We start from the raw sequence: 18686 nt of genomic DNA, 5'->3' as shown, positions 1-18686 counted from the left end.
TTTTGTTTCTTGCTTTTTTCATTCAACATGTCGGTTAGATTCACTTACTGCAGGTATCTCTGGTTTCCAGTTTTCCATCATGTGAGTACATCCCAGTTTTGTTTTCCCCACTCTCCTCCCAGTGTGAGGCTATTGTGGATACACAGGCATGGCTGTCTCGTGTATTGCTTTGGATGAACATCCATCTGTTGGTTACACCAGAAGTGAAGTCTGTAGGTTATAGGATATAAGGTATACCTATAGGTATATAGGTATAGGTATGTTTAGCTTTGGTAGATACTGCCAAACTGTTTGTTTTCCGAAGTTGTTCGTATTAATTTTCACTCCCACCAGGGGTGTATGTGAGTTCTGTTTACTGAGGCATCTGATATCTGTTGTGTGTTGGCGCCTCCCTCAAACCTCAGCTGTCACTTCCTGCAGAAGCACAGAGAGAATTGCTTCCCCTGCCGCTGGGCAGAGGCTTGAGAGCACTCTGAGGCTGCCCTATTCGTCAGCATTTCTTGATCATTTCAAAGTAGATGGCACGTGTTTAAGGAGTCAGCTAGTTCCCTCCTAGCAAGCATCAACATTTTACAATGTCTTTATGTAAATTTTACATTTTATGTAACATTTTACAATGTCTGCCTGGCATTAAGTGCCCAGAACAGTATGTTGAGTAGGATTCTGAGGCTGTTATCTGGACTCATGGTGGAGGGAGGGGAGGGTGAAAGCAAAAGAGGGAAATGGTGGGACATGTGTTCTGTGTTTCCCATCCCTGCTGTAGGGGACACAAAAGGGAGTCTCAGTTCTCAGAAATCCCGGCATTTGTAGACCCCCCAGGGGAGAGGGGGGCTACAGGCTAGGAGGGGCCAGTGTGGGGGTTTGTGTCCCTAGCTTGGCAGGGAAGGTGGGGTGACCCCCACTGATGGCCGCATTCCCAACCTAGTGGGGAGGCTGGGGGGATCCCTGAGTGACACGCCCATCCACATGATTCCACGCCCATTGTGCAGAACAGGAAAACTCCCCAGTGATGAGCTGGCTTTGTCCCCAGGCCTGGCAGGGACTGGATTTAGTACCTCTCCAGGAACAAACAGGTGCCCAGTCCCTGGTGCTCCAGAGTAAGAAAGAGAGAGGTGAAGCCAGCTGGACTTCCTGGGTGGAGTGGGGACTTGGATAACTTTTCTGACTTACCAGGGGATTGTAAAATGCACCAATCAGCACCCTGTAGCTAGGTTTGTAAAATGCACCAATCAGCGCTCTGTAAAATGCACCAATCAGCAGGATTCTAAAAGTAGCCAATCGTGGGGGAGGATTGAGAAAAGGGCATTCTGATAGGACAGAAACAGGACATGGGTGGGGACAAATAAGGGAATAAAACCTGGCCACCCCCGCAGCCAGCAGCGGGAAATCGCTGGCAGGTTGTGGAAGCTTTGTTCTCTTGTTGTTCAGGCTAAATCTTGCTGCTGCTCACTCTTTGGGTGCGTGCCATCTTTAAGAGCTGTAACACTCACTGGGAAGGTCTGTGGCTGCGTTCCTGAAGTCAGTGAGACCATGAACTCACGGGCAGGAGCCAACTCTGGACAGGACACCAGTCCACATGCTTCCACGCCCATTGCGTAGCACAGCGGAAACCCCCCAATGATGGGCCGGTTTTGTTCCCAGGCCTGGCGGGGACCATATTCAGCATCTCTCCAGGAACAGACAGGTGCCCGGTCCTTGGTGCTCTGGAGTAAGGACGGGCTGGATGAGGGCACTGCTTCAGGAGCTGCTGCGGGAATAGATTTGAAGCCCACGAGGAAAAGCGACTCTCTGTCATGCAACTCATGGAGCACGTTTGTGCGAGCCTTGAGTTTCCACGGGGGAGATAGTGGTGAAGGTAGTTTTAATTGGTCTCCAACTTCCTATGTTGGAGACACACGTGTGACTGTAAAACGTTTAGGCAGAACATGGAAGGGATTAAAACCATCCAAACTAAATAAGTTAGTAATCACATGTGGTGGTAATTTTTTTTTGAAACACCTTTATTGTGATATAATTCACATATTATACAATTCATCCACTGAAAGTATAAAATTCAGTGGTTTTTAGTATATTTACCGAATGTGTGTCACAACCACAGTCAATTTTAGAGCATTTTCATCACCTCAAAAAGACTATACAATACCCTTTATGTCCCACCCCTGGATTGGCCACTGTCCCCGACCGAGTCACAGACAACTGCTAAGCTGGTGTCTGTCCCTCTGGGTTTTCCTGTTCTGGATGTTGAATGGAATCATGCGGGGTGTGATCTGTGGTATCTGGCCTCTTTGACTTAGCATAATGTCATCAGGGTCCACCCATGTTGCACTGTGATTACTGGAGTTTTTGGGGTCTTACCAGTGCCTTTAACATCACCAGCATGAGGGTTTTTGCTGTGGTCTGAATGTTTGTGTCTCTCCCCTGCCCCGAATTCCTGTGTTGAAATTCTAACCTCTAAGGTGATGGTATTAGGAGGTGGGGTCTTTGGGAGGTGATTAGGTCATGCGGGTGGATCCTGCATGAGTGGGTTAGTGCCTTTATAATAGAGGTCCCAGAAAACTGCCTTCTCTCTTCTGCCAGGTGAGGACACAGTGACCCATCTGTGAACCAGGATGTCACCATATACCAAATCTGCTGGTGTTTTAATCCTGGACTTCCCAGCCTCCAGAACTCTGAGAAATAAATGTCTACTATTTATAAGCCACCCTGTCTGTGGTATTTCTTATAGTAGTCCAGAGAAAGGCAGTTATGTCGTCCTGTGTCATTGGGGCTGGTGGTGTGGGGACCCTCTCCCGCCACCAGTGGGGATGCTGCAGGACAGTGGCATTCCTGAGAAAGCAGGACGAGGACTGAGTGAGGCAAGTGAGATGCTTACCTCTGCAGCAAGACTTAAGGTGGCTCATTCTTGAGACAAAGGAAGCAAAAATTACTGGGTTAGGGAGAAATCAACAGGTTACTGAGAGTTTTTGTGAAAGTGATGGCAACCTACAAGTATTCAAAACGTTGACTTCTGTTCGTCACAGAACACAATCAACAGAAGAGGCTCCATGGGTGAAAATATTTACTAATCGTATATTTGATAAGAGGTTACTATGCAGAATGTATAAAGAACTACAGCTCAACAAGAACACAAACAACCCAATTTAAAAACAGGCAAAGGACTTGAATAGATATTTCTCCAAAGAATATATACAAATGGCCAGTAAGCACATGAAAAGGTGTACAACATCACTAATGGTTAGGGAAATGCAAACCGAAACCAGAGTGAGATACCACCTGACACCCACTGCAATGACTATGATTTTTGAAAACCCAGAAAATAAGTGTTGGTGAGGATGTAGAGAAGTTGGAAGCCTTGTACACTCTTGGTGGAACATAAAACAGTACAGCTGCTGTGGAAAACATTATGACATTTTCTTAAATCTTTAAACAGAGAATTGCCACATGATCCAGCAATTCCACTTCTGGGAATTTACCCAAAGAATTGAAAGCAGGGACTCAAATAGATATTTGCACACCCATGTTCATAGCAGCATTATTCACAGCAGCCAAGAGCTGAAAACAACCCAGGTGTCCATCTACAGATGAATTATCAAGAAAATATGGTAGATGCATCTGATAGAACATTCTTCAGCCTTAAAAAGGAAGGAAATCCCGACACATGCTACAACATGGATGAACCTTGAAGACATGCTGAGTGAAATAGGCCAGCCACAAAAGGACAAATACTGCCTGATTCCACTTGCAGGAGGTACCTGGAGTAGTGAATCCACAGAGAGACAAAGTAGAATGGGAGTTGTTGGGGGCCTGTGGGAGAGGGAATAGGGATTTGTTTAGTGGGAACAGAGTTTCAGTTTGGAAAGATGAGAAAGTTGTGGAGGTGGATGGTGGTGATGGTAGCACAATGATGTGAATATGTTTAATGCCACTGAACTGTATGCCGACAAATGGTGAAGATGGTAAATCTTATGTTGTGTGTATTTTACCACAATTTAAAAATTAGGGTCTAGTTTTTGTAGCTTTGTTTGAACCTTTGGGAAGAAAAATTAGGGTCTAGTTTCTACAAATCTATTCTTTAATGAAAATAATAGCAACACCAATAACACCGGCAAATAGCGTTGGCACTTTGCATTTTTACCTGTCTAATCTCATTTGATCCTCACTGGGGTCCGGGAACCTGAAGCCCAGAGAGGTCACATGGCTTGTCCTGGGTCACTCCATGGCAGTTAGGACTGTGAGTAGTCTGACTCTGTCGTCCATGCTGCGCCGCCTTCCTCCTCGAAACAGGCACCTCACATCCAAGGATACTGGCCTTGGTGTGCCCACTGTAAGTTCTCGGGCTTGACACATGCCAGTCTTTTCCCAGCCCTCTGCCCTGCTCTGCATGCAGGCTCAGGCTTCCCACACTGCCTTCGCTTTGAGAATATCTGAAGGTCACATACCCATCCCATTTGTACTTCTGTAAGAGAATCTTGGGGGCATCCCCCTCTTTTTGTTGTATAAGCCCTTTCTACTCCCAGACAGGCTGATAGACCATAAATAAGGGGGACAGGCTAGCTGTTAAGTGCCCCAAAGAGATTTGTGAAAAATTACTGTGGCCTCATTTGCAAAGCTCTGCGGTGTCGTTCCCAATGACCCGAACACTGAGGGATACTCTTAAAATAAATCTGTCAGCCGCCTGCACACCCAGATGTCGAGGTCAGGGAACTAATCAGGAGGTTTTCAGAATTTTTCTAAGAATTAATCACAAACTCAGTGAAATAACTGATGGAAAGATTTATTTGGATGTCTATTCCCTGGGGTCATTGAAGGGTTATTTTATTTGATAAATCGTGCTTTCCAGCCAAGCTGATCTCCCCTCCCTTTCCCTGGACGATCCTTCAGACTGAGGAAAATGTCTTGCCATTCATGATAGCTACTTCAATCTTAATGCCTAGCCTAGAGATGTGATCATATGAGATAATTCCTTGCATGTTTTTGAGATGTGGGAGAGTAAACTGTTTCAGGAGAGCTGGACTCCTGTCCAGTTGATCACAGCAAAGGGAAACAGTTGAAGCCAAAGAGGATATAGATCAAAGGGTACGAAATTCCAGTTAGATTGGAGGAAGTTTTAGTGATCTGTTTCACAAAATGATGACTATAATAAATAGATAATGCATTGTATATTTCAAAATTGCTTAAGAGTAGATTTTAAATTTTTCACCACAAAAAGATAAATATGTCGGCCAACAAACATGCAAAAAAGCTCATAATCACTGATAGAGAAATGCAAATCAAAAACCACAATGAGATACCATCTCACGTCAGTTAGAATGGCAATTATTAAAAAGGCAGGAAACAACAGATGCTGGTGAGGCTGTGGAGAAACAGGAACAGTTTTTTTTTTGTTGTTGTTTTTGAGACAGTCTCTCTCTGTTGCCCAGGCTGGAGTGCAGTGGTGCGATCTCAGCTCACTGCAAGCTCTGCCTCCCGGGTTCACGCCATTCTCCTGCCTCAGCCTCCCCAGTAGCTGGGACTACAGGCGCCTGCCAAAACGCCTGGCTAATTTTTTGTATTTTTAGTAGAGACGGGGTTTCTCCGTGTTAGCCAGGATGGTTTCGATCTCCTGACCTCGTGATCCGCCTGCCTCGGCCTCCCAAAGTACCGGGATTACAGGCGTGAGCCACCGTGCCCAGCCCTAGGAATGGTTTTATACTGTTGATGGGAGTGTAAATTAGTTCAACCATTGTGGAAGACAGTGTGGCGATTCCTCAAGGTTCTAGAACCAGAAATACCATTTGACCCAGCAATCCCATTACTGGGTGTATACCTAAAGGATTATAAATCATTCTACCACAAAGACACATGGACATATATGTTTATTGCAGCACTGTTTACAATAGCAAAGACTTGGAACCAACCCAAATGCCCGTCAATGATAGACCGGATAAAGAAAATGTAGCACATATACACCATGGAATACTATGCAGCCATAAAAGAGAATAAGTTCATGCCTTTTGCAGGGACATGGAAGCCAGCATTCTCAGAAAACTAACACAGGAACAGAAAACCAAACACTGCATGTTCTCGCTCATAAGTAGGAGTAGAACAGTGAGAACAGGTGGACACAGGGAGGGGAATATCACACACCAGGGCCTGTCACGGGTTGGGGGCAAGGGGAGGGAGAACATTAGGACAAATACCTAATGCATGCGAGGCTTAAAACCTAGATGACGGGTTGACAGGTGCAGCAGACCACTATGGCACATATATACCTATGTAACAAACCTGTACATTCTGCACCTGTATCCCAGAACTTAAAGTAAAATTAAAAAATTTTTTTAAATGTGAGGTGATTTGTGAATTAGCTTGATTCAATCATTCTGCAATGTAAACATTACTAAGACATCACACTGTACCCCATAAATATGTAACATAGAATTATTTATCAATTAAAAATAAAATTAAAAAAGAAACTAGATAAAGAGCAGCATAATCAACCCAAAGCAAGTAGGTGGCAGGAAGTCGTAAATGAAAGAGCAGAAATCAATGAAATGGACAACAGAAAACCAATGGAGAAAAACCAATGAGAAAGGAGCTGATACTTTGACAACATCAACAACACTGACAAAACTCTAGCAAGAAAAAAAGTTAGAAGACACAAATTTCCAATGTCTGGGAAGAAACCGAGATATAACTACAGACCCAGCAGACATCAAAAAGGATACTAAGGGAATAATAGGAATGGCTTTACACAAATGAACTTCACAACTTAGATGAAATAGATCAATTTCTTGGAAAACACAAACTAACATAATTCGTACACTACGAAATAGAGAATTTGAATAGCCCTATAATTATTAAGGAAATTGAATTTATAATTCTAAAACTTCCAAAAACAAAATCTCCAGGTCCAGATGGTTTCACTGGAGAATTCTATTAAGCATTTATAGAATTAATACCATTTCTACACAATTTCTCTGAAAAAATAGAAGGACCATTTCCAAATTGATTTTTGTGAAAGTAATATTGCCATGCTACCAAAAACCAGACAAAGACAGTATAGAAAAATAAAATTACAGACCAGTATCCCTTATTAATCTAATATAGATACAAAAATCCTTAACAAAATAATAACGAATAAAATTCAACATATCTGAAAGGAGTTATACATCATTGCCAACAGGGATTTATTCCAGGGATTCAAGACTGGTTTGATATTCAAAAATCAGTCAATTTATTCTATCATATCAACAGGCTAAAGAAGAGAAACCACATGGTTGTATCAATTGATGCAGAAAAAGCATTTGACAAAATCAAACACCTTTTCATAACTAAAAAGGAAACTTAGAAAAATAGGCATAGAGAACGTCCTCAACTTGAAAAAGAGCATCTACAAAAGACCTACAGCTAACACACTTAATGGAGACTGAATGCTTTTTACCTAAGATCAGGAACAAGGCAAGCATGCTCATTCATACCATTTTTTTCAACATAGAACATAATGCCGTAATTTCAAGCCAATGTAGTATGGCAAGAAAATAAAATAAAAGGCATACAGATTAGAAAAGAAGAAATGTAACTAACTGTGTTTGTGGATGACATGAGTATCTATGTAGAAAATCCCAAAGAATCCTTGAAAAACAAACAGAACAAACAGGCCTCTTAGAATTAATAAGTGAGTTCAGCAAGGTTGTAGGATACAAGATAAACATACAAAATTCAATTGTATTTCTTGTGTATTAATAGTGAGGTGTATAGTAACAGTAATACTGCATATTAACAGTGAGCATATGGACACTGAAATTAAAAATCACTTAAAAAGATACATAAGTGTAAATCTAACAAAACACTGAAAACTACTTAACAATGAGGAAATAAATAAATTGGAAAATTCAGTGTAGTAAATATGTCAGGTTCCCCCCAGTTAATATGTGGGTTTGGGCCGGGTGCAGTGGCTCACACCTGTAATCCCAGCACTTCAGGAGGCCAAGGTGGGCAGATCACCTGAGGTCAGGAGTTCAAGACCAGCCTGGCCAACATGGCAAAACCCCATCTCTGCTAAAAATACAAAAAAAATTAACTGGGCCTGGTGGCAGGCACCTGTAATCCCAGGTACTCAGGAGGCTGAGGCAGGAGAATTGCTTGAACCCGGAACGCAGAAGTTTCAGTGAGCTGAGATCACACAATTGCACACCAGCCTGGGCAACAAGAGCAAAAATTCCATCTCAAAAAATATATATATATATGGGTTTGATTCAATCCCTATCAAAATCCCGCAACATTTTTTTTGTAGACAATGACAGTCTTATTCTAAAACGTATATGGAGACCAGGTGTGATGTCTCACGCCTGTACACCCAGCACACTTTGGAAGTCTGAGGTGGGAGGATCACTTGAGGCCAGGAATTCGAGACCAGCCTGGCCAACATGGCAAAACCTTGTCTCTACTAAAAATACAAAAATTAGCCAGGCATGGTGGTGTGTGCCTGTAATTCCAACTATCTGGGAGGCTGAGCCACGAGAATCGCTTGAACCCGGGAGGCGGAGGTTGCAGTGAGCCGAGATCATGCCACTGCACTCCAGCCTGGGTGACAGAGCAAGACCTGTCTCAAAAAAAAATGTATATGGAGAGACAAATAATTTTGAAAAATAAGAATTAAATGGGAGGAATTAATTTTTTGATTTCCAGACTTATAGCCACAGTAATCAAGACTTGGTGATTGGTGGAAAGATAGATCAGTGGAACAAAGAGAGAATCCAGATATAGACACATAAATATGCCCGACTAATTTTTGACAAAAGTCAAAAGGAATTAAGTGAAGAAAAGATAGATTTTTCAACAAATGTTGGAACAATTGGACATCTATAGGCAAAAATAACCCATCCCAAGTCTCATATCTTACACTAAAAGTGACTGAAAATGGGTCATGCAATCATATGTAAAAATAAAATTATAAAACATTTAGAAAAAACATAGGAGAAAGATCTAGGGCTAGGCAGAGTTCTTAGATCAACACCAAAAGTGTAGGAGCAAAAATATATAAGTTGGACTTCATCAAAATTTAAAACTTTTACTCTATGAATGATCCTTTTGAGAGGATAAAAAGATAAACTATAGACTGAGAAAATATTTACAAGCCGCATATATAACAAAACCATGAACTATATATGATTTGTCTTTTATGCTGAGTTAAAATTGTTTTATTATTTGTTTAGTGTCTCTGTTTCTAATTTACTCTCAAACTTCCCAGGAGAACTGAAAATCTCCTCTGAATACAGTCCTACCCATCAGGCGTTCTGTCCGCTTCATTTTCTTAGAGACGTTTCCATTGAGCCTCTGTTTCCTGCTTCAGTCTGGACAAGTCAGCCTATAGGCATCTATATATTTACCATGCTAGGACATCCTTTTCCCATTTTCTTAGAACTTCCTCTATCTCTTTTCTGTGTTAGATCCCATCTTCTCATTTTTTCTTGGCTTAGTCCCTCATTTCAGGGAAGAAGTACCTCTGCCAGTACTTTCTTGTCTAAAATTAAAAAGACTAAAACAAGCACAAGCCAGGATGTGGAGTAATGGGGACCCTCGAACAGTGCTGGTGAGTGTGTAAATTGGTACAACCACTTTGGAAAGTGGCTTTGTATTCTCTGATAAGCTGAAAATTCCCAGGGACCCAGCAGCTCTGATCAATAGGTATTTTGTTCCCAAAAGAAATATGCACATGTATGTACCAGCAGACCAGTACAGAATATCAAGCAGCATTAATCTTATTGCAAAAAAATTAGCAACAATCCAAACGTCCTGTGGCAAGAGAATAGATATGTAAATGGCAGCATATTCACACAATGTAATATACAACAGTGAACATGATCAACTATATTTATATGCAGTAAGGTAGATGAATCTTGTAATTTTGAATGAAAGAAGCCAAATACTAAAAATATTGTATGATTCTATTTGTATCAATTTAGAAAACCAGGTGAAACTAAACTATAGTGGTAAATGTATAAAGGTGGAAGCCTAGAAGTGATTATTTAAAAAGTAAGGAATGTGGTGAGCTTTTGGTGCAGTGAGGAGGAGGAATGACAGGGAATGAGGCATGGAAGCCCTTTTAGGAACATGGCCATGTGCCGGTGGGTGCTTGCTTAATGATAAATCATTGAACTGAATATGTTTGCTTTGTGCACTTTTTGTGTATGTGTGTTAGGTTTCACAATATGAATGGTTAAGAAAATGAGCAAAGATGAAAACAAACCCACCCACCCCCAAATTAGATACTATTATATCAGTTACTGCATGGACAAAAATGTCTTAAGTCCAACATTAGCAAGCATTGGTGAGGATGTGGATTAGCCTGAATTCACACCCTATTGGTGGGAGCATAATTTGTTTGAATTGTTTGAAAAATGGTTTGATCTTACCTAGTAATGTTGTGTGTGCATGTACCATAGGGCAGAACAGTTCTGTGGGGGTGCTCCATGGGTCTCCTGCTGGGGCTGGAGAGCTGGCAGCTCCCTGGAACCTGTTCTTTTCCTGCTGTATATTGGAAGTTCCAGGGAGAGGGTGCAGAAACATGAAGCCTGTGGGGGTCTTAAGTTCAGAACCTGCAAGCTGTCACCTCTACCCATACTCTCCTGCTGAAAGCCACTTGCAAAACCCACCTGACATGGATTGGAGCAGGGGGTGGCAAGGGCTAAGTCTTAAGCTAAGCTGAATTCCTCTGGTGAATATCAGCACATTTCTTGGCTCCGAGGATGCTGCATTACTCCTTCCCCAGTATTTAGGAGAGGCAGACACGTTGATACCTGGAGGTTTTATAAGTATTGCCTCAGTCTCAGCAATATTCATGCAATGAAAAATTATTTGTTATGGTTATAAATGGCCAATATTTGTCTGAAAAGTATTTGTACTTCGAGTTGGCTGCTGTTTAAACATATTATCTGTTGGAAAGTAGGGCACTTCTTAGTCTAAGGAAAATAACTTGTTTCATGTTCAGTGTTATTTTGAATAAAATTGCATAGATTTTACTGATTTTTTTTTTTTTTTTTTGAGATGGAGTCTTGCTCTGTCATCCAGGCTGGAGTGCAATGGCACGATCTCAGCTCACTGCAACCTCCGCCTCCTGGGTTCAAGCGATTCTCCTGCCTCAGCCTCCTGAGTAGCTGGGATTACAGGTGCATACCACCACGCCGAGCTAATTTTTGTATTTTTAGTAGAGACGGGGTTTCACTGTGTTGGTCAGACTGGTCTTGAACTCCTGACCTCGTGATCTGCCCGCCTCAGCCTCCCAAAGTGCTGGGATTACAGGTGTGAGCCACCACGCCTGGCCTGATTTTCTTTTTTGGTAGTTTTACATCTAGGACTTTATTATTTTTTATTTATGTATTTTTGAGACAGGGTCTTAGTATGTTACCCAGCCAGGCTGGTCTCAAACTCCTAGGCTCAAGCAATCCTCCTGCCCTGGCCTGCCGAGTAGCTGCAAATACAGGTGGTGTACCACCACACCTGGCTAGGACTTTACTTTTTTAAAGCTGCTTTTCTCCTAGGCACCGGTAACTCTGTTCTCTTCCCTCTCACTGAGACTCTCATACTCTGTCTTCGTCTAACACTGCTTTTTAAAATACTTGAAATGCATTTTTTTTCCTTCCATGGTTTTCCATTTTCCAAGCCGCTTTTATTCATTCAGCATTTATTGAACACGTACAACTTATTGCCATTGTCAATACTGTGGTGATAAGATGCACCTGTAGCTGGATAAAGTCAGTCTTCAGTAGCAGTGAGGCAGGAAAACCAGACAAGGCCTCGAGGGTGGCGCTGGAGTTGGGTCTTGATGGATGAGCAGGAGTTTGATAGGCCATGAAGTGAGGCAGGAAATGTCTGACTGTGGAAGGAGAATGAGCCAAGGCACAGAGCTAGGATAACACATCTCCGTGCATACATCAGCGTGAGTGATTTTCAGTTTATTTACCTTTATCTCATTTTGCAATCCACCTGCCATTTTCTCTAATGTATAGCTTAAGTTTCTTCAAATGTACTTTTGCTTTTTTTATACATTGCTGTTAAGATAGGAATTTGAAGTCCTCCTGATGGCCTGGGTCAATAGAAATTGTTTTTGCTTTACTACTTAAACACACTGAAACAGGCTCCTTTGAACTGAGCCATTTTCCTGTGTTCTGAATTGTGTCACTCACGCGTACCCTCGGGGGCCGAATGCCTGTTAACGGTGAGGTCTGTCTGTGTTCCTCTGTCTAGATTAAGTTTGACAGTGTGGAGGTGTGTGTCTGCTGTGAGCTGCAGCACCAGTCGTCCGGCTGCAGCAACCTCGGGGAGACGCTGAAGCTGAACCCGCTGCAGGAGAACTGCAACGCTGTGAGGCTGACCTTGAAGGTGACCCCGCTGGGCGCTGCTTGTGCATGCATTTCATTCCATGCCCTACAGAAAGTTTAGGAAGCCATATTAACATATAGATTCCTTTCAGCTCTTAACTTCCCGGGGTAGATTCAATGCAAGAGGGAATATCTTTCCAGAGAACATTTGAAAGGATTATATATTTTGATTTTGAAGGTGTTGCTTTCTGGATCTCGCTTTGCATTTTTGCCATTTCATTGTCCTACCTCTGACATCTGCAAAGTCGGGTGCAAATGGTTGAAAAAGGTCTTTACAAATGATAATGGGATCATTCTACGGCTTTTCTGATATTTTTGGCTGTTATACCATCAGGGAACAAATGGGGATTTATTTTGCTTTTTAAAAGATATTTGGAGGAAAAAAAATCAGACAATCTCCTGTGGCAGTCTGTTCTCATGTGTAGCATCTGATCTTTAAAAAAAAGTGATTTGGAAAAATCGTTTATATTATTTTATTTTTTCTTCTGAGTGTTTTATTCTGAAAAGCAAAATTGGCTACTTAAAAATATATAAGAAGAGTGAACCCAATTCTTCTGTTTCCCCTGAATAAAACTGTGCCAAAACTTTTTAAAAAGATGTGGCACAGGCCGGGTGCAGTGGCTCACGCCTGTAATCCCAGCACTTTGGGAGGCTGAGGCGGGCGGACCACTTGAGGTCAGGAGTTCGAGACCAGTCTGGCCAACATGGTGAAACCCCCTCTCTACTAAAAATACAAAAATTAGCCAGATGTGGTAGCGGGCGCCTGTAGTCCCAGCTACTTGGGAGGCTGAGGCAGGAGAATCATTTGAACCTGGGAGACAGAGGTTGCAGTGAGCCGAGATTGTGCCACTGCACTCCAGCCTGGTGACAGAGCAAGACTTCATCTCAAAAAAAAAAAAAAAGGATAAATAAATATAAAAAGATGTGGCACAGTCCAAGGAACTCTTAGTTGGTGGTAAAATTGTGTTTGCAGTATGGAGGGGGTTCTAGCATGTGTGTAGGGAATGCAGTATGCAGGGGATGGGAAACTGCAGAGAGCCACCTCAGATCTGGGGAGAGGAGGAAAGCGTTGACCTTGAGTGCCTGTGATTAGTCCTCCATGGGTGGTCTCCGGCTGGTAGACAAGCAAAGATATATATAGAGAGAGGATGCGGCTCATCTCCATGGTAGGACTGCGCCTGGCTCACAGCACCTGTCATGTTTTGCACGGAGGAATGGTCCAAGTTGAATGGTCCCAGCAGCTCACCAGAGTGACAGATGCAGTGGGGTTGGAGGAATCAAGCACTGCAGCACTCCAGGGCCCATCCCATCATGGGACCAGGTATTTCATGCTGCCCACATTACCTACACCCACATTCTACCTCACTGCATCCTGGGGCCTGCCTGGGTCAGTGCCTGAGGTCTGCTGTGGCCTTTCACAGCCCTCCTGGGAGGGGACACGGGCAGCCGTTGCTCACTCTGTGATCTCATTCTGACAACTGCTAAGTCACTTCTTCAACCTGGGAATGTTTTCTTGAGTATGGGGATGCATTTGGGCCTCACGTTACCTCCCGTTCCTCAGTTGGCTGGTTGGGGTGTTCAACCGGCTCCTCTGAGGTCCTTGTGTCCCCCTTGAAAGCCTTCACTCATGGGAAGCAGGACCCGGTTTTCATGACTCTCCAGCCCCTGCAGCAGTGACTGTGGCTTGAAAGGTAATGCTGGTGAAAAAACAACACTGTCTCTACGAATGCAGTCTCAGGCCTAGGGGGAGCTGGTGACCTTGCAGTCTCACTCTTATTCACTGTTCTGGTACATTGGTGAGAAAAGCCCTTGGTGTGAGGTGGCAAAAACGGCATAGAGTAAAGGCCACTGAAGTCAAGAAGTTCCAGGGAAGGCTGGGAGCCTAGCTGAATGCATGACACATCCCCATGGGTATTCAGATTGCCCAGGACACTGGTAAGAGTTGAAAGCAAAAGAAAGACTACACCATTTTAAACTCCTTAATGAATTTGTGTACAAAGCCTACTTAGAGGTAGGAACTATCAAAACCGGTGGCAGGAGGCTCAAAGGAGGCGGGAGTTGTGATTAAGGTACGAGGCCAATGGTTTGGAAGTGGCAGCAGTGGCTTAGGTGCTAGGAAAAGAGGCAGCCTGCCCCTGTCCCCCACCTGAGGGCCTGTGCAAGGAGCAACAGCCTTGGCAGGAACTGACTTTTATCTGAGATCAAGAGGACCAGGGACTGTTGGAAGTGAGTATCTGTTTATTGCTGTCGTCCAACTTTGTTGCTTTTCAGAATTGTCTTAGCTATCATTTCCTTTGTAATTCCATATAGATTTTAGAATCCACTTGTTCATTTTCTACTAGAATCCTGCTGGGATTTTAATTGAGATTGCATGGAGTCCACACATCACTTTGAAGAGACTGGACATATTCATGATATAGTTCTTCATTTATTTAAGTCATACTTCATTTCTTCAGTGTTTCTTTTTTTCATCAGTCTTGTGTAAATTTCAGTATATAGATCTTAACATATTTTATAATAGTTATGCTTAAAGTATTCCACATTTATTGGTGCTATCCTAATGTTATTTTTTAATGGTCTCTTATTCACTGCTAGCACATAGAAATTTGATTTTTGTTACCAATCTTATATCCTGTGGTCTTGGCTAAACTCACTTAGTTCTGGTAGCTCTTTTGCAGATTCTTTGGATTTTCTTATGTAGACAGTCATGTGCTATGCAAAGAGAGGCAATTTTACATCTTCCATTCTCCAGACAAACAGAGCCAATAGGACAGATACAGATAGGTGAGAGGGAATTTATTGAAAGAATTGTTCACATGACCACAGAGACTAAGAAGTCCTGTGACAGTCCCATCTGCAAGCTGGAGACCCTGGAAAGCTGGGAGTTTGGCTCAGTCCAAGTCAAAAGGCCTCAGAACCAGGGAAACCAATGGTGGAACTCTCAGTCCAAGGCCAAGAACCTGGGGGGAGTGGTTGCACCAGTGTGAGTCCCAGGGTCCAAAGGCCAGAGAGCCTGAAGTTCTGATGTCCAAGGGCAGGAAAGGGTGTCTTAGCTCCAGAAGAGCAAAAGAAAATAATTCACTTTTCCTCTGCCTTTTTGTTCTATCCAGGTCCCCAGCCGATCAGGTGGTGCCCCCAACATTGAGGGTGGATCTTCCCCACTCAGTCCACAGACTCACACACCAGTCTTCTCTGGAAACACCCTCACAGACACACCCAGAAATAATGCTTTGCCAGTTTTCAAGTATCCTTCATCCAGTCAAGTTGACACCTAAAATAAACCAGCACACATTGCAATCCGGATGCCTCTTACTTCTTTTCCCTGTTTTATTGCACTAACTAGACCGCCCCGTACAGTGTTGAATAGATGTGGTGAGAGCACATGTCCTTGTCTTGTTCCTGCTTTTAGGGATTAAGTATAATGTTAGCTCTAAGTTTTTCGTAGATGTTTATTATCAGGTTGTAGAAGTGCCCTCCTATTCCTAGTTTGCTGAGAGTGTTTTTTTGTTTGTTTGTTTTGTTTGTTTGTTTTTACCATGAATGGCTGTTGAATTTTATCAGTCTTTTACTGCATCTGCTTAGATGTTCCTATACATTATCTTCTTGAGTCCACTCAAATGGTGAATAACACTGACTTTTGAGTGGTAAGCCAGCCTTGCATTCCCAAGATAAACCCCACTTGGTCATTTTTTCCTCAACTGTGTCCAGTCCACTGCTGACCCTGTCTATCAAAGGCATTCTTCATCTCTGTGCCTGTTTTTAATTCCTAGTATTTGCATTTGACTCTTCCTCATTGCTTCCATCTCTCTGCCACCTTACCTCGGTGATCTTGCATCTTGTCCACCTTTTCCACTAGAGCTGGTGTCTGACTGCATACACCCCAGGTAAGTGCTCATGTCTCTCCTTGGACACTCTATATTTTCCTTAGAATTTGCTGCCCTGTGACCTCAGCTGTCTGATGGGTTCAACTTAAGTTGGGAATTTGCAGAACCCAGTGTCTTCTTCTTGTTGTCGTAATGGTGGGGCAATGTTCTTTCCAGCTTTCTCCATCCTCAGCAGAATCTGGAGTCATGTTCTACATCATTTTTCCCCCTGGGTGCAGAATTCTTGAGGAAACTTTCTCTTCGGGGTTTATAGGTGATATGTTATTCTCTTCTGCACTGAATATCTGTATAGGGAAAAATCTTAAAGTCAGCCAAATGCTTTCTGCCTTTTAGGTATGTGATGGTCACTAATGCTGTTTTAAAATATGTCTAGCTCTCCAACTTCCTTTTCCATGGTAAGATTGTACTTCCCTGTCCCCTCATGGTTGCTGGGGGCCATGTAAGCAAAACTGATATGTACCACTTTCAAGTCAGAATGTTTAAATGTGGTGTGAGGTCTTCCAGAGCTCTCTTTCCCACTGGCACAGTAATTGGCAGAGCAGAGGTGGTGGCAGTGTCATCAGCCTGGGTCACTACAATGAGCAGAGCCCCCTGCACCTTACCCACATTGCAAATGTAGCATGAATGACTTAACAAACTCTTTTGAGACAGGGTCTCACTCTGTTGCCCAGATTGAGTGCAGTGGCGTGATCACGGCTCACTGCAGCCTCAAACTCCTGGGCTCAAGAGATCCTCCCACCTTAGCCTCCCAAGTAGCTGGGACTGTAGGCATATGCCACCATGCCCAGCTAATTTTTTATTGTTTGTAGAGACAGGTCTCACTGGCCCAGGCTGGTCTCGAACTCCTGGGCTCAAGTGATCCTCCTGCCTTGACCTCCCAAAGTGCTGGGATTATGGGCATGAGCCACTGCCCCATCCCTGTTCGGTTTTTGTAAAGCTTCTCTTCCTAGCTGTTTTCTGTAGCAGGCATTACCTTTTTCCTCTGCTTGTGATGAGATCTTGAGTCCTGGCAACTCCATCCTCAGCTCCTTCTGTCTTTATCTTTTTTTTTTTTTTTTTCCATGAGCCCTTGTGTCTTTGCTTTTCTCTCTGAGATTGTAGCAGCCTTCTTCTCTCCTTGGTTACGGTTTGCACCCATGGATGTCTCTAGCTAGTTAATTACAGTGGAGTTTTCAGTGTATTTTATATCTTTTTCAGATCCCTTTTCTGAAGTATATAGATACTTCAAAGCACTAAGGCAGATTCCTGACCCTTAAATTCTGTCTCGAGCATTATGCTCTATTTAAATAGTTAGCATAATTAAGATTTTGTACTTCCTTCCCATAATTATAGATACTTCTTCCTCTGAGAGTCATGTGCCACATTATCTAGTTTTCTCATAATTAGTGGTGCAGTCATTTTTAATATAATCCTTACTCTTGAAAAGTCATCCAAGCCACGCTGTGCCTGATGACTTTGACTGCAGTGAAAGGATCTTCTGCAGGGATCCGGTGTTGCTTTATTAAAACTCTTGGGCAGCAGAACAAATATGGGCCATTGGAAATGCAGCCACTCTGGGAAGAGGCTGCCCTACTCTTTTGCACGGATATCCATGAGAGCCCCTTCCTATCACCTGCAAAATGTTCTTGACACTTAGCTAAAGAAGGAGCAAAGGAGAACGTTCCTTCGATTAGTTTCCCTTTTGCTTGCTTCTTTTTGGTTGGCAATTAGAGCAGGTCCATTGATCTTTTCCATAGTCTAATTTAAGGCTCTGTTTATCTGATTAGTAACACTCCATGTCTGAATTTTCCATGTTAAATTATGGATTATCTATACTTAGTATGTAATGAACTCAATTTGTGTGGGGGAAATCCTATATAATTGGCTTGGGAATCAAAGCACTTTGATTTTAGTTGTGTTTGAATTAACTGATACTGACTTAATGAGATTTGTCCAACTACTTGCTTCCTGTCAGGCACCCTCCCTCCTTCCTCCCCTCCCATACCTGGAAGGCTGTACAGGCACAGCCCATCCTCAGGGAAAAAAGCAGAAACCAACTTTCTTCATGGCCAAGGAGGAATAAATTTGGAATCCAGAAGAGCATGCAGATGTTGCTTCACTCATCCCTCAAATTGTCTTTTGTTGGTTTGGAGGCCCCAAAACCCCTTGATCTCTGTTCTGCCCTTCCTGACTGGTCCTGCTCCTAGAGATTCTCTGTTTTGTTTTTTTTGTTTTGTTTTGTTTTGTTTTTTTAGCAGAGAACCCCTGGGGGTCAACAAGCCTCTCTCTTGAGGATATTGATGGTTTCTTACCTCCTTATGGGGCTGAGCAAGGAGCAGGGCAGAGGGCACAGAGGGGACCTGGAACTCCACTGCACCGCACAGGGATTCACAGAATTGTAGAGCCAGAGGGAGGGTACATCCTGGGGTCCATTGACTGATGGTGCGGGTGTGAAGGCTGCAGC

At 43.0% G+C, this 18686-nt stretch overlaps 1 protein-coding gene across 3 annotated transcripts in view; it reads left to right on the top strand.

Annotated features, from left to right (window-relative positions):
* The window catches only part of FAM189A1 (family with sequence similarity 189 member A1), a 455446-nt gene that overhangs the window by 372623 nt on the left and 64137 nt on the right, over positions 1-18686 (top strand). For 2 of the 3 annotated variants that reach the window (XM_030814404.1, XM_003280653.4), the window contains exon 4: positions 12226-12360. The exons of the other annotated variant lie outside the window; for it this stretch is intronic. In XM_030814404.1, the coding sequence (XP_030670264.1) occupies positions 12226-12360 (135 nt within the window). The remainder of the gene's footprint in view (positions 1-12225; positions 12361-18686) is intronic. 3 annotated transcript variants of the gene reach the window in all.

This window comes from Nomascus leucogenys, chromosome 6, assembly GCF_006542625.1.
Source record: "Nomascus leucogenys isolate Asia chromosome 6, Asia_NLE_v1, whole genome shotgun sequence".
Taxonomy (NCBI): Eukaryota; Metazoa; Chordata; class Mammalia; order Primates; family Hylobatidae; genus Nomascus; species Nomascus leucogenys.
Note: the sequence above shows the minus strand (reverse complement) of the source record. Positions and strands in the feature narration are given on the sequence as shown.